We start from the raw sequence: 13,785 nt of genomic DNA on the forward strand, positions 1-13,785 counted from the left end.
TGGATTGCTGGGAAGCCCCCAGGAGGAGGGGAGAGTAGACGAAGCCACTGAGCCATAGGCAGGGCCTGGGCTCAGCTAGTAGCAGCGGCTCCCAGAGTGGAACCGTTAGGAATGCGTGCTCTCAGGCCCTCCCCGGGCTCGTGGGGTCAGACACTCGGGACTGTAGGGCCACCTGCCACGGGCACCACAAGCACCTGTGGCTGCTGAGTTAAAGAGAAACGGGACTGACTCACTTCCCTGGCTCTGCTGCCTGCGAGCCCCTGTGGTGTGGTAGAGGGGCCTGGATAGCCATTCCAGGCCAGGCCTTCAAAACCTGTGGCTGTGAGCTATGGGGCGGGGTGTCCACGGGCCAGCAACCCTCTCCAGAGGGGACAGCCCGGCATCTTCTTAGGGCCTCCCTGGTGCTGGGATCCTGGGATTCCCACACCAGGACCCAGGTGGGCAGCATCTCCGGGAGGGCCGCGGGGTCTCGGCTCCTGCCTCCCTGGGTTTCCAGCTGGAACCACCCTTTTGCTGGGACGGCTTCACCCGGGTGTGACTGGACAGGACAGGCCCTGCCAACGCAGGCAAGGATGGGCCCTACTGCCCTGTAGCAGGCATGGCCTTCACCGGCCTTCACGTTGGAAGCCTGTTCACATCAGAGCATCGCAGCAAAGCAGGTGCAGATGGGGTGGTGTCGGAAGGGGTGTGCACGGGACGGGCCCCAGTAGGAGAGGCAACTGGCTTCGCAGACAGAGTGTCACATGGGGCTGTTGAATACTCAGCTCACTGCCGTGGCTGCTGCTGCTGCATCTGGACAATGTCCCAGTGAGGTCTGGAGGTGCTAGAAGGGCACAGGAGGCCCCGCACGTGGGGTCTAGTCCAGGTCTGTGTGGCCCGAGCCTCTTTCCATCCTGATCACGACTCTTACTGTACGCAAGGGTGGCTTGGAGATGTGGGAGAGAGGACGAGAGGTCCCCGTGGGGCTGACCCGGGGAGCTGGGAAAGCCGGTGGAGATAGTGCCCGTGGGCTCCCTCTCTCCTGTGTCCTCCGCGCAGCCTCTCTGCGGTCGCTGGGTGGTGGCTGCTGTGGAAGGCCTGGCCCCAGGTGAAGAGTGAAGATGGGGCTGCTTCCTGCTGCCTGTTTTCACCTGGGAGGAGCTCCTTGAGGCCCCAGCAGACCAGGCCCCATGGTCACGTGGGGCAGGGACGGCTGCAGCTGTCCCCCTGGGCCATGGCTCCACCATCCCAAGGCCTCAGGAAGGAAGCAGGGTCTGCCGGGGACGTGAACAGGAGGCATGTGGCACGTGGAACCTGGTTTTGTTTCTCCTGCGAAACTGGCCCCCTGACCGTGGCGGCTCCTGACCCCAGGAACGGGCTCCCCGCATGGACGCTGCCCTCTCCTGACTCCCGGGGACTTGATCTGAGACCTGCCTGAAGGGGCCTGAAAAGGAGGGTTTGGGGTGTGCGGGGGCGGGCAGGCCCCAGGGGCTCAGAGGGGCCCACAGGACCTGTGGGGGACGTGCCTAGGTGGGCAGAAGGGTGGCCGGGGAGCAGGGGTGAGGGTGGCAGGTGACAGGCAGTCACAGTGGGGGGCAGCCTCCCACCCAGTCCCTGCCCAAGTTTCCAGGAAGTGGTCAAGCTTTCCACCAGGGGGTTTCAGAAAGAAAAGGTGGGCACCAGCTGTGGGCGCTGCTGCTGCGGTGGGGCGGACCCATGCCCTGGGCTGGGGGCACATCCAGGGGCCATGAACATGAGGCATAGGCACACAGGCCCTAGCTCCTGTGTTCAAATGCAGCTCCCCTCTTGGGCCAAGTCCTTGATGTATCTTGGTTTTGTCTGTTAAATGAGGTCATAGCCGCCCCTGTCCAGGGACTCACTCCTGCAGGTCTGTCCTGTCCCTGCCACTGATGCGTCTTCGGGCAGGTGGGCTACCCACCCCACCCCTGGCCACGGCCCAGGCTCTCAAGCCAGCTCCCTCCTCTGGGCGGGGCCTGGAGCCTTGGGTGAGATCCAGCTGGCTGTGTGGCCTCCGTGCCTGCCTCCTCATCTGAAATGGGGGCATAGCTGGAGCCCAGACATAGCCTGGACATCAGGCATCTGCCAGGGCTCCCTGGGCCACAGGAGGGGCAGGGATGAGGCCCTGCTGGTCTGAACGCAGCCACCCTCTCTCTGCAGGCCCAGCGGTTGAGAAGTTGGAGGCCAAGGCCGGGCCGGTGCCCAAGGTGTCAGGCCTGGAGCGCAGCCGCGAGCTCAGCGCCGAGAGCTTCCTGCCCACAGCCAGCCCCGCGCCCCATGCCGCGCCCTGCCCGGGGCCCCTGCCCGGCTCCCGCGCCACTCCCCTGGTGAAGAAGGAGACCCCCGCCCCGCCCCACCACACCCCGCAGCCGCCACCCCCGCAGCCCCGCGGCCTGCTCTCGACACACGTGCCTGCATCCCTGGGCGCCTTCGCGGGCCACGGCCAGGCGGCAGCCAACGGCCTGCACGGCCTCAGGTGGGGTCCCCGCGGGGGACGGGGCCTGTGTGGTCTCAGGTTGGGGGCTCTGCAGGGGTCGGGCTGGCAGGCACTGAGCCCCGTGTCCTGCAGCAGGAGCAGCAGCGCCCCCCTGGGCCTGGGGAAGCACGTGTCGCTGTCGCCACACGGGCCGGGCCCCCACCTGTCTACCTCACACCTGGCGCTCCGGTCCCAGGCGCAGCACCAGCTCCACGCGGCCATGTTTGCTGCACCCCCGACACTGCCCCCGCCCCCGGCACTGCCGGCCAGCAGCCTGGTCCTCCCAGGACACCCGGCCGGTAGGTGTCTCGGCCGCAATCTCGCCCAGGGCAGGGGTGGGGGGTGCGGGGACACAGCCACCGGGGAGGGGTGCACAGCCTGGCCCTCCACCTGCTGTGGTCTCAGCGGACCCTGCATGCCTCTCTGGTTCCCCAAGGTGTGCCTTTCCCCAGGAGTCCCTGCTGGGCCACGGGCCATGTGTGTGCAGGGACAGGGAGGACACGTGCACATGCACGTACAGACACGTGTTCACATTGAGACAGGCGCACGGGCCTCCCCTCATGGGGCCAGGCCTCGCCCGCAGCCTGCTGGGTCCTGAGCCCCGGGAGGAGGGGGCCGCACATCAAGCAGGCGTCATCCCAGTGGACCCCAGCCGTGAAGCCTTCCTCCCTCGGCCCCCAGGTGCTTCTTGAGGCTCCGAGTCAGCCCGGTCCAGGCTGGGGATGGCCCCGTGTCCCGGGATGGGACCAGGACGCTGGCCTGGGGGTGGCTGGACCCTGGCTCCCGGGGAGGGGCTCACCGTGTTCTCTCTTGCCTCTAGATGCCAGCCTGTCGGTCTCATTCAGCCAGCCAATCATGTATTGCCAGCCTCATTCGGGGATTCTGATTGGTACTTGGTCACAGGCTCCTCTCTTACCTGCACCCCTGGGCCCGCACGTGGCGAGCGGCCACCCCGGCTTGGCCTGCCGACCCCGGGAGTGCCAGGTGACTATCCGCCTCGCCCCACCGGGAGCCCACGGCCAACGTGCCTCTCTGTCTCTCTCTCTTTTTCTCTTGTAGATCACGAGCTGCTCAGGCAAGAGCTGAACACGCGGTTTCTGGTGCAGAGCGCCGAGCGGCCTGGCGCCTCCCTGGGCCCGGGGGCTCTGCTGCGGGCGGAGTTCCATCAGCACCAGCACACACACCAGCACACGCACCAACACACACACCAGCACCAACACACATTCGCCCCCTTCCCCGCAGGGCTGCCCCCGACGCCGCCCGCCGCACCCCCGCCGGTGCGTAGGCCCGCGTGCTGGCAGGGGGCGGGGGCGGGCGTGGGGCGGGGACACGCAGCAGGCACACGCAGACACACGCTCGCACACACACCAGCCCAGAAGGAGGTGGGGGGCCAGCGGCACCTCTCTGTTGTCTGTCCGGTCCCCAGCGTGCCCTCTGGTGTCCCCACCCCAAGCTGTGCCATGAGGCCCCCACCCTGGGCCGTGGTCCTGGACTTAGGCAGGCACCCCGTGCCCATGTGCATGGGACACCCTCACACCTGCACTAGATCCCCAGTGCCAGGGCTGGAGGCCCAGACAGGCCTGAGGGGCACAGGGACCATGACTCAGGGTGCCTCCCGTGTTCCCCGCCCCAGAGGCCCGGTCTGAGAAGGGAGTTGCTGGGGGCTCGAGTCCCTTCCACTTTCTCGAGTTTTATTCGGAAACTGGCCAGTTTGTTAGTAACCCAGTGTGTCCCCAGCGTGACCCAGCAGCCAGGGCTTCATGCCCCAGGCCTCAGCCGGGCACACAGACTGCCTGGGTGGGCTGAGTTCCCACCCCACTCAAGGGGACCCTTAGAGTGGCAGGGCCACCCTGGTCTGAGACTGAGTTCACAGCCGTGGGGCTGGCGCTCTAGAGGAGCCTGGGACGGCTGGCCGCAGCCACCAGCCTCAAGAATCACAACGCCATCCTGTCACTGCCCAGCCTGGCCAGGTGGGCGGGGGCCGGGGCCCAGCAAGGGTGTCGTGTGTGCGGGGCCTCACCCTCCTCTCCTTCCCTTCCAGTTTGACAAGTATGCGCCCAAGCTGGACAGCCCCTACTTCCGACATTCCAGCGTGAGTGTGAGTGTCCCTGAGAGGCCCGGCGCGTGTCCCTGTGCACGCAGGCCCTGGCCACGGGGCGGGCGGGTGGGGCTGCCCGTCACCTGGCCTCACCCCTGCTGCATTGATGCCACCTTCTGGTTACAGGCAGAGGGTGAGGTGAGGACTTGGGCCCCCCACTCCATCCGCTCTCCTTCTCTTACAGTTCTTCCCGTCCTTCCCTCCTGCCATCCCAGGACTGCCCACCCTGCTCCCACACCCCGGCCCCTTCGGGTCCCTGCAGGGCGCTTTTCAGCCCAAGGTACCGCTGCCCCTGGCAGGTGGGGCGGGCACAGCGGGTGGGTGGATTTTGGGGGGAGTGCATGACAACCTCGCCAAACTCTCTGCCCACAACCACCCCCCCTTCCCTCCCTTGTACCTGTCGTCATCTGGGCGCTGGCGTGAGCAGCCCCTGCCAGGATGGGGGGCCCTGCGGTCTGTGTGCGGCCACCATGGGAGGGGCAGGGGGTCCGGCCTGGGAGCAGCCCTGGGAGGTGGTGGGACTGTGCGGAGAGCACACTGTGGACGCCTCGATGGAGAACATTCCAGTCCTTGGCAGGAGGCCCTGGTGTGAACAGCAGCCTCACAGGCCGTCCATACCGCGAGAAGGTTCTTACAGGGCCATCCACACCGCGAGGAACTTGGTTCTTACGGGGCCGTCCGCAGGGCAGGGGGCCTGGGCAGCAGGAGGTTGTGTGCCACCTCAGCCAGGGGAGAGGGAACCCTGTGACCCTCCTCACTGTCCCCGGCCTTGTGCTGTAACCCCACCCTCCACGGAGGGGCACACAGCTCTCAGTCCTGAAGCCTCCTCACCTGTGGGCCTTGGGTTCTGAAGACGGGGCCTGGACCATCCCCAGTAGCTGCCACGCCCTTGACCTCCCAGGACCCTGCAGCCCCCAACTCATTGCCCACAGCTGCCCTGAAGGGCCCAGCAGGCACACTTGGGGCGCTGCCCACGTCGTGGATGGGCAGATAGCGCTTCCGAGGACCAGGCATCCCTGGGCACCAGAGGGTCTTGGGCCCCCAGACCCCGTGGTTGAGGAATTCAGAGGAATGGAGAAGGGATGCATGTGGTCCACCTGCAGGTGTCGAACAGGGACCCCCAGACTGGGACTTGGGGGCACTGCCCTGAGCCCAGACAGCCAGGACGCTGAGGCCGTGAGTCTGGGAGGGAAGGAATCTGTCCCAGCCACACCCCGAACACAGCTGCTTCTGGGCAGGGCGGCAGCCCAGAAGAAAGGGGCGGCTGAGCCGGTCCGGGCAGGAGAGGGGTGTGGTGTGACGGCCAGTCTTTGCTGTGGGACCTCCCTTTCCCTGGCACCCCTGGTGGGAAACGACCGTCTCCCCTTGGCCCACCCAGGCTCACGGCAGCTCCTCCTGGGCTGGAGACTAGGTCTGCACCACCCCTCCCTCCAGGTGGGGCTGTCTCCGCCCTGGCGGCAAGTGGCTCCCCAGGGAGGGTCGCCCACCTTCCCCGGCAAGAGCACCTTCTTCCCACCTTTGCAGAAACTGGTGGGCTGAAGGTGTGGTAGTCCTGCAAGGGAGGGCAGGCTGCCCCTGGGAGACAGCGTGCGGGGCCCCACAGCAAGGCAAAGCAGGGCACAGGCCCACGCCAGAACCAGGAAGCCCGAGGCGTCCTCCTGCCCGGGCGGCCCCACACGCACACAAGCTGTCTCTCTCTCCCCTCAGACTTCAAGCCCCATTGAGGTGGCCCGCCGAGCTGGTGCAGTTCACACACTCCTGCAGAAAGCGCCTGGGGTAGGTGTCAGTGGGCGCCTGTCCCCACCCCGGGTGATGGCCTGCCCCGGCCCGGCCCTGTGTGTGCTGGTGGCCACAGCAAACGGGCTGTGTCCCCTCCCGGACCTAACACTCCTTTCCTGTCTCCGCAGGTGTCTGACCCGTACCGGGCGGTGGTCAAGGTGAGCGCGCGTTGGGATGGCCTGTGGCGGGGGGGACTCTGGTTCCCCCCTGGGTGGCCTCGGGGGGCCCGTGACAGCAGGAGTCTGCAGAAGACATGGGTGGGGGTGGCGCCGGCCCCACTGAGTGCTTCCGTCCTGTCGCAGAAGCCGGGGAGGTGGTGTGCCGTGCACGTGCAGATCGCCTGGCAGATCTACCGCCACCAGCAGAAGATAAAGGTGAGACCACTTGGGCTGGTGCAGGGCGCTTGTGGACCCGTCTCCAGCCTGGTTGGGCCCTGGAAGGCCAGGCATGAGGCTGTGTGTGTTCACATGCATGTGCACGGGTGTGATTCTCACGCGTGAGCCGCCTGCCCCTTCCTCTGGGTACTGGGCTCTTACTCTAAGCAGGTCAGCGAGGCCACAGGGCAGTGCTGGGTGCCCGGGTGCCACAAGCCCCTCCCCTCGGCGAGGTGTGCCGGCTGGGCCACGGGGAGCAGAGCAGGGGCACGGGGTGCCGCGCCAGCTCCCCACGTCACTGGGGTGCCTCTGGGGTCCTCTGCCGCCCCCACTCCCCGCAGTGATTGAGTGTCTGCTGTGTTCTTCAGTCTTCAGCAGTGACCCAGGTGGACCCTAGTGCTCACAACTGATGTGCACGTGGGAAGGCTGAGGAAGGAGGGAGCCCCGTGGGCAGCTTGGTGCAGGTCCCACCAGGCTAGGAGCCGCGGGGGCAGGAGAGGGTCCCGGGAGGCCAGGACAGCGGGACTGTGGCCTCAGCCCCGTGCGACCCTGCACCTCTGCTGTCCCTGTGCTGTCCTGATGACGCACATCACCTCTGCACACAACTCTTAAAAATCATTGTGTCCTAAATACCCTTTGGGAGAGGCGTCAGCAGGATGGGATTCAGAGCAGAATGCTGTATGTCTTTTTCTTTTTTTTTTTTTTTTTGAGATGGAGTCTTGCTTTGTTGCCCAGGCTGGAGTGCAGTGGCACGATCTCGGCTCACTGCAAGCTCCGCCTCCCGGGTTCACGCCATTCTCCAACCTCAGCCTCCCGAGTAGCTGGGACTACAGGTGCCCGCCACCACGCCCGGCTAATTTTTTGTATTTTTAGTAGAGACGGGGTTTCACCATGTTGGCCAGGATGGTCTCGATCTGTTGGCCTCATGATCCACCCACCTCGGCCTCCCAAAGTGCTGGGATTACAGGCGTGAGCCACTGTGCCCGGCCAGAATGCTGTATGTCTTTATACGTGCGTGTCTGGGTGGAACTTCTGGACACACCGCAGAGGAATCAGGTGCTCCCGGTGGGGGGCCGCCCACGGCAGAGCTGGGAGACCTCATCACTCCTGGTTTTGTCTTTGGAACTCAGGGCGTGGTTACTCCTCAGAGGAGGGCAGATACTGTAAGAGGCTGGCGGTCCAGGGAGAGGGGTGCACACAGGGTCTGCCCAGCCCTCACTCCTGCCCCCACAGCATCATCATGGCCAGTGAAACCACCCCAGTGCCAGAGCACACTGCAGGGACCAGGAGGGGCCGGGCCGGGCCAGCCTGAGTGTGGGTCAGAGGCAGGACAGGCGGAGGCAGCACAGTCACCAGGACGCGGTGGGGTCTTGCTTGGCCACAGCCCTCCTGGCTCTGAGCCCCTCTGCTCCCATGGGAGGGCACGGGTATCCCCAGTCCGCCCAAGCCTGGCCCTGCCTCCCACAGCCGCCTGGCAGCCGTGGGTACCTGCAGTGTGGCCAGTGCAAGTGAGGGGCACATATTGTAGTTTCATATAATTTTAACACATTTAACTTTGAAAACTGATACCAAATTCAGTCACTGAGAAACTCTTCAGCATATTTGGAACAACTTGGTCATGTGAGTTTGCTTTTTCAATTTCATTTTTTTTTCTTGAGATAGAGTCTCGCTCTGTCACCCAGGCTGGAGTGCAATGGTGCGATCTCGGCTCACTGTAACCTCCACCTCCCGGCTTCAAGTGATTCTCCTGTTTCAGCCTTCTGAGCAGCTGGGATTACAGGCGCCCGCCACTGCGCCCAGCTAATTTTTGTATTTTTAGTAAAGACGGGGTTTCGCCATGTTGGCCAGGCTGGTCTCGAACTTCAGACCTCAGGTGATCCGCCCGCATCAGCCTCCCCAAGTGCTGGGATTACAGGCGTGAGCCACCGCACCTGGCCTGAACTTTTAAAAGAATCTAAATACAGAAGAAGTTATTTTCCATGACAGCGTAGCATCCCAACTGAGATGCACTAAATACACACCACAGTTCAGAGGACGTGAGCTCTCCCGTTCAACTTTTTTGCTGATCACATGTAACATTTCCATCATCCTGAGTTAGAGAATACACCCTTGAAATCCATCCCACCTGCTCCCCTTTCTGGACTGGCTCACACCCAGTCCCTGCGGCCCCCCAGGCCTGGGCTCCCTGTGTTCAGGGCCAGTCCCCGGGCAGGTGGCCCTCACCCACTCTATCTTCCCAGGAGATGCAGCTGGACCCCCACAAGCTGGAGGTGGGTGCAAAGCTGGACCTGTTCGGCAGACCCCCTGCCCCGGGCGTGTTTGCCGGCTTCCACTACCCACAGGACCTGGCCCGGCCCCTCTTCCCCAGCACAGGTGAGACTGGAGTCAGGGGCCAGGTGGGGGGGCGCAGAAACCTCACGCTCGTGCCCAGCCGAGCCTTCCTTCCTGTGCCAGGAGTGAGAGCGCTCTCTGGACCTCAGCACCAGCTTTTGCTTTTTGATGCTCACCACTTACTCAGGTCAGAGCCTGGCAGCTCCCTCACCTCATCTCATACCTCACCTCACCTCCTCCCCTCCCCTCCCCACCAGCCTCCCCAGGGTGGACCTGGGCCTGGGGCTGCTGCCCTTCCCCACCAAGTCCTACCCAGTGTGTCCTGGGGGGCCTTCAGCCCATGCCATGCGGCTCTGAGGCAGCTGATCCTGGCCACCCCTCCTCCCTGGGGCTCCCTCTTCTGGCCCCACCAGAGGCAAAGGAGTGGCAGGGACCCAGGCCCACTCGAGGCTGCCCCCTTCTGTCTCCCAGCCCCCTTTCCCAGGAGGAGTTTGGCCTCTTGCTGAAGAGCAGGAAGCTGCTCCTGAAGCCAGGCTGGACCCACACCCCAGTGCCCCTTCCTCACATGCACAGCTGCTCCCAGGATCCCAGGACTTGGCCTGTACTGTCCTCCGTGGCACAGCCCAGGGTGGGGTCTGCCAGGAGCATCGAGGGCCTCCCTGCCCTTTGGAGTCACCCACTCCCCCGAGTCACCCCTCCCCCAGCAACGCAACGTGACCACAGGCAAGTGTCAACCTCCAGGCACGCAGAGGCACACAGACTCGGGTGCTGATCCGTGGGCACCACTGTCAGGCACGAGTCCATGTTCCAGGCCCCCAGGAGGAAAGTGGGCTCGAAGTTCAGCCACAGTGTGGGGTGGACACAGGCTGGGTGCCTAGAGGCTGGCTGAGAGCCAGCCGTGTGCACAGACCTTTCCAAAGATGGTGTCTCAGCCTGCACGGTGCACGCCTTTCTATACATACACAGTTACGCAGTTACACATATCCATGCGTGTGTGCACACGTGAAGCATGAGCATCCACATACAGCTGAGCCTTGAACCACACAGAGGCTGGGGCACTCCCCATCACACAGTTGAAAATCCAGGTATAAGTTTTGACTCCCCCGAAACTTAGCCTACTGTTGACAGGAATCCTTACAATAGCATAAACAGTTGCTGAACACCTGTTTTGTGTGTTACATGTATGATGGACTGTATTCTTACAATAAAGTCCACTAGAGAAAAGAAAACCTCACGAGGCAGACCATGACCAGGCGTGGCGGCGCACACCTGTGGTCCCAGCTACTCAGGAGGCTAAGGCAGGAGGGTCGCTTGAGTCCAGGAGGTCAAAGTTGCAGTGAGCCATGATTGCACCACTGCGCTCCAGCCGGAGCAACAGAGCAAGACCCTGTGTCACACAAACACAAAATCATAGGGAAAAGATATTTGCCATTCACTGCGTGGAACTGGATCATCTTAAAGGTCTTCATCCTTGTTCTCACGCTGAGTGGGCTGAGGAGGAGGAGGGGCCGGTCTTGCTGTCTCAGGTGGCAGGGCTGGGAGAAAATCTGTGTCTTAAGTGGACCCGCACAGTTCAAACCCATGTTGTTTAAGGGTCAGCTGCATGCACACGTACACACACATGTATACACATGTACACGCACAGGTACACATAGGCACACATACAGGCACGTACACAGGCACATGTACACAGGCACACGTACAGGCACACAGGCATGTACAGGCACACACACAGGCACGTACACGCACATGCACAGGTACATGCACACATACATACACAGGAACATACACAGGCACACGCACACAGGCACGTACACATGCACAGGTACATGCACAGGCACACGTACACAAAGGGACAGGTACAGGCACATGTACACACAGGTGCAGACACATGTACACGGGCACGTACATGGGCACACACAGGCACGGGCACACATACAAGCACACGTACACACAGGCACATACACAGGTACTCGTACACACACAGGCACTTGTACACCCAGGCACATGTACACACAGGCACAGATACACAGACACACGTACGCACAGGCACACGTACACAGGCACAGATACAGGCACACGTACGCACAAGCACATGTACACAGGCACATACACAGGGACACGTGTACACAGGCACACATACACAGCATACGTACACACAGCACACGTACACACAGGCACAGATACACAGGCACACGTACACACAGGCACACGTACGCACAAGCACACGTACACAGGCACATACACAGGGACACGTACACAGGCACACATACACACTGACACGTACACAGGCACACATACAGGCACACGTACACAGGCAAACGCACACACTGGCACGCACACAGGCACAGGCATGTGCACACAGGCACACGCACACAGGCACACGTACATAGGCACGTGTACACACAGGCACACGTGTACACAGGCACGTACACACAGGCACAGGCATACAGGCACATGTACACAGGCATATGTACACGCACAGGCACACGTACAGGTACACGTACACACAGGCACACATACAGTTACAGGCACTTGTACACACAGGCACACGTACACACAGGCACGTACACAGGCACACGTACACACAGGCACACATAAACAGGCACATGTACACACAGGCACATGTACACACAGGCACCCGTACACAGAGGCACACGTACATACAGAGGCACACGTACACGCACACACATGGGCTCTGCGTTGCCTAGTTGTCCTGCTGCTGGAACCTTCCCCAGCCACCAGGTCCTTGAGGCCTGTCCCTTCCTCAGAGCTCCCAACCCCCGCTGCAGCCCCCCTTTCTCCCCTCAGCGTGCTCTGTCTCTTCCACGTTCATGAGCATTTGATGGCACGTTGCACGTGGACGTGTGAAGGTAGAGCCCTGTCCACGTAAGGGTGATAGGCGTGCCCAGCAGCCACCCGAGGCTGGCTTCACAAGCATGGTGGCCTCTGGGCCATGGAGCAGCCCAGTAGTCTGGGTTTCTCAGAAAGCAGAAGTCCAGACTGCAGTTTCTGGCTGTCCGCAGCCTGGCTCAAGCCCCCAGGACACCTGCTCAGTGTGGCGCCCAGCTCTGGGCCCTCCACACTGCCCGCCCCACCGACCGTGCTCCTTCCCTGCCTCCCCTTCCCTCCTCTGGACACCTGGTGGCTGCCCCTCGATGCTCTGCCATTTGTCCTGCGAGGCTGGGCCCCCTCAGTCCTTGGGGCCAATGCTGCCTCCTCCTCCATCTCCTTGGCAGGTCTTGATATCTTGCTGGCAGGGGGCAGGATGATTCCTCGTTGCTCTTTTTTCTCTTCCATATAAACTTTTAATCTGCCTGTTAGGTCCCAGCTTTCACTGGAGTTGGGTTAAAGGTGTACATCAACCTAAGAGGAATTTGTACGTCATCTCTGGTATCATTTTCCTATCCCTGATCATGGTGTAGCTCATTTATTTAGGTATTAGTAGAATTATTCATAGATGCTTTATATTTTACTAATATTATGACTGGAATTTGTAAGTTACATTCCTAAGCTGTTGCTAGAAAACAGAAATGCATATCTGTTTTGAAGATTTGTATGCCATCTCTTGATTCTGTAACTAGCAATCCCGCTAAGTTCTTACGAATGCAAAGACATTTGTCTGTCAATTCCTTTACCTCTTCTGTGTAGGAAGGTCATATCTACGAGTGGATGGTTTTGCCCCCTTGTATAAACTGTTGATACATTTCTGGAGCCACTTTTCCAGCGCTTTGTTCCAGATGAGTTTCCCTGAGTAAGCCTGGCCTTTAATTCCCTTCCTGTGCTGCACTTGTCAGGTTTTGTCGTGAGGGCTGTTTGCCTTCTTCGGTGAGTTAAGGAGCTTTCCTTTTTTCTGTTCTCTGGAAGAGCTCTTGTGAGGCCCAATCATCACTGCCTTCAAGGCTTGGCAGGCTCACATTTCAGGTTCCAAGTACTGATTTTTTTTCTCCATTGGGTGTGGTATTCCTCAAGCTGTTTCTTCTGGCATCGGTTTCAGTAACTCGAGTGTTTCTAGTAAGTTGATTTGGGGCAGGCTCCATAGCTGTCGGTGTCCATCCATCACGCCTGAACTCCGCAGGCCCTGGCAGTTCTTAATATTGCTTGGCTGTGCCATCTGTCTTTTTTCCTTCATTAATCTCACCAGAAGTTTGTCCATTTCACCAGTATTTTATTTTTATTTATTTATTTTGAGACGAAGTCTTGCTGTGTTGCCCAGGCTGGTGTGCAGTGGTGTGATCTTGGCTCACTGCAACCTCCACCTCCCGGGTTCAAGCGATTCTCCTGCCTCAGCCTCCCGAGTAGCTGAGATTACAGGCAGGCGCCACTACACCTGGCTAATTTTTGTATTTTTAGTAGAGACATGGTTTCACCATGTTGGCCACGCTGGTCTCGAACTCCTGACCTCAGGTGATCCTCCCGCCTCGGCCTCCCAAAGTGCTGGGATTACAGGCGTGAGCCACTGCGCCCAACCAATTTCACCAGGATTTTTAAAGGAGCAGCTTTGACCTTGTTGCCTTCTCTGTGTGTTTTCCTGTGTGTTGCTCACTTTTCTGGCCCTTTCTAGCTTGATCTGGTGGTTGAGAATATTGATTCCTCAGCGTCTCACAGTGCAGGCATTTGAGACAATGTACTCCCCACCTCCTGCTGCACACGCTTTGAGAAGCTGTGTTTTCATAGCATGGGGCAGGCTGTCTTCCTCTAGTTTAGAAGAGTGGCATCAGCTTTCATGC

At 60.9% G+C, this 13,785-nt stretch overlaps 1 protein-coding gene across 12 annotated transcripts in view; it reads left to right on the top strand.

The window, feature by feature from the left end:
- FBRSL1 (fibrosin like 1) overlaps positions 1-13,785 on the top strand; it is a 96,178-nt gene that overhangs the window by 77,835 nt on the left and 4,558 nt on the right. For 3 of the 12 annotated variants that reach the window (XM_030821718.1, XM_030821724.1, XM_030821727.1), the window contains exons 7-16: positions 2,158-2,473; positions 2,567-2,772; positions 3,294-3,362; positions 3,533-3,750; positions 4,515-4,571; positions 4,756-4,851; positions 6,279-6,347; positions 6,479-6,508; positions 6,653-6,724; positions 8,965-9,097. In XM_030821718.1, coding sequence (XP_030677578.1) covers positions 2,158-2,473; positions 2,567-2,772; positions 3,294-3,362; positions 3,533-3,750; positions 4,515-4,571; positions 4,756-4,851; positions 6,279-6,347; positions 6,479-6,508; positions 6,653-6,724; positions 8,965-9,097 — 1,266 coding nt within the window. Of the gene's footprint in view, positions 1-2,157; positions 2,474-2,566; positions 2,773-3,293; positions 3,458-3,532; positions 3,751-4,514; positions 4,572-4,755; positions 4,852-6,278; positions 6,348-6,478; positions 6,509-6,652; positions 6,725-8,964; positions 9,098-13,785 lie in introns of all 12 variants that reach the window. The other 9 variants (XM_030821728.1, XM_030821723.1, XM_030821721.1 and 6 more) reach the window with 7 other exon arrangements.

Source organism: Nomascus leucogenys, chromosome 10, assembly GCF_006542625.1.
Source record: "Nomascus leucogenys isolate Asia chromosome 10, Asia_NLE_v1, whole genome shotgun sequence".
NCBI classification, from domain to species: Eukaryota; Metazoa; Chordata; class Mammalia; order Primates; family Hylobatidae; genus Nomascus; species Nomascus leucogenys.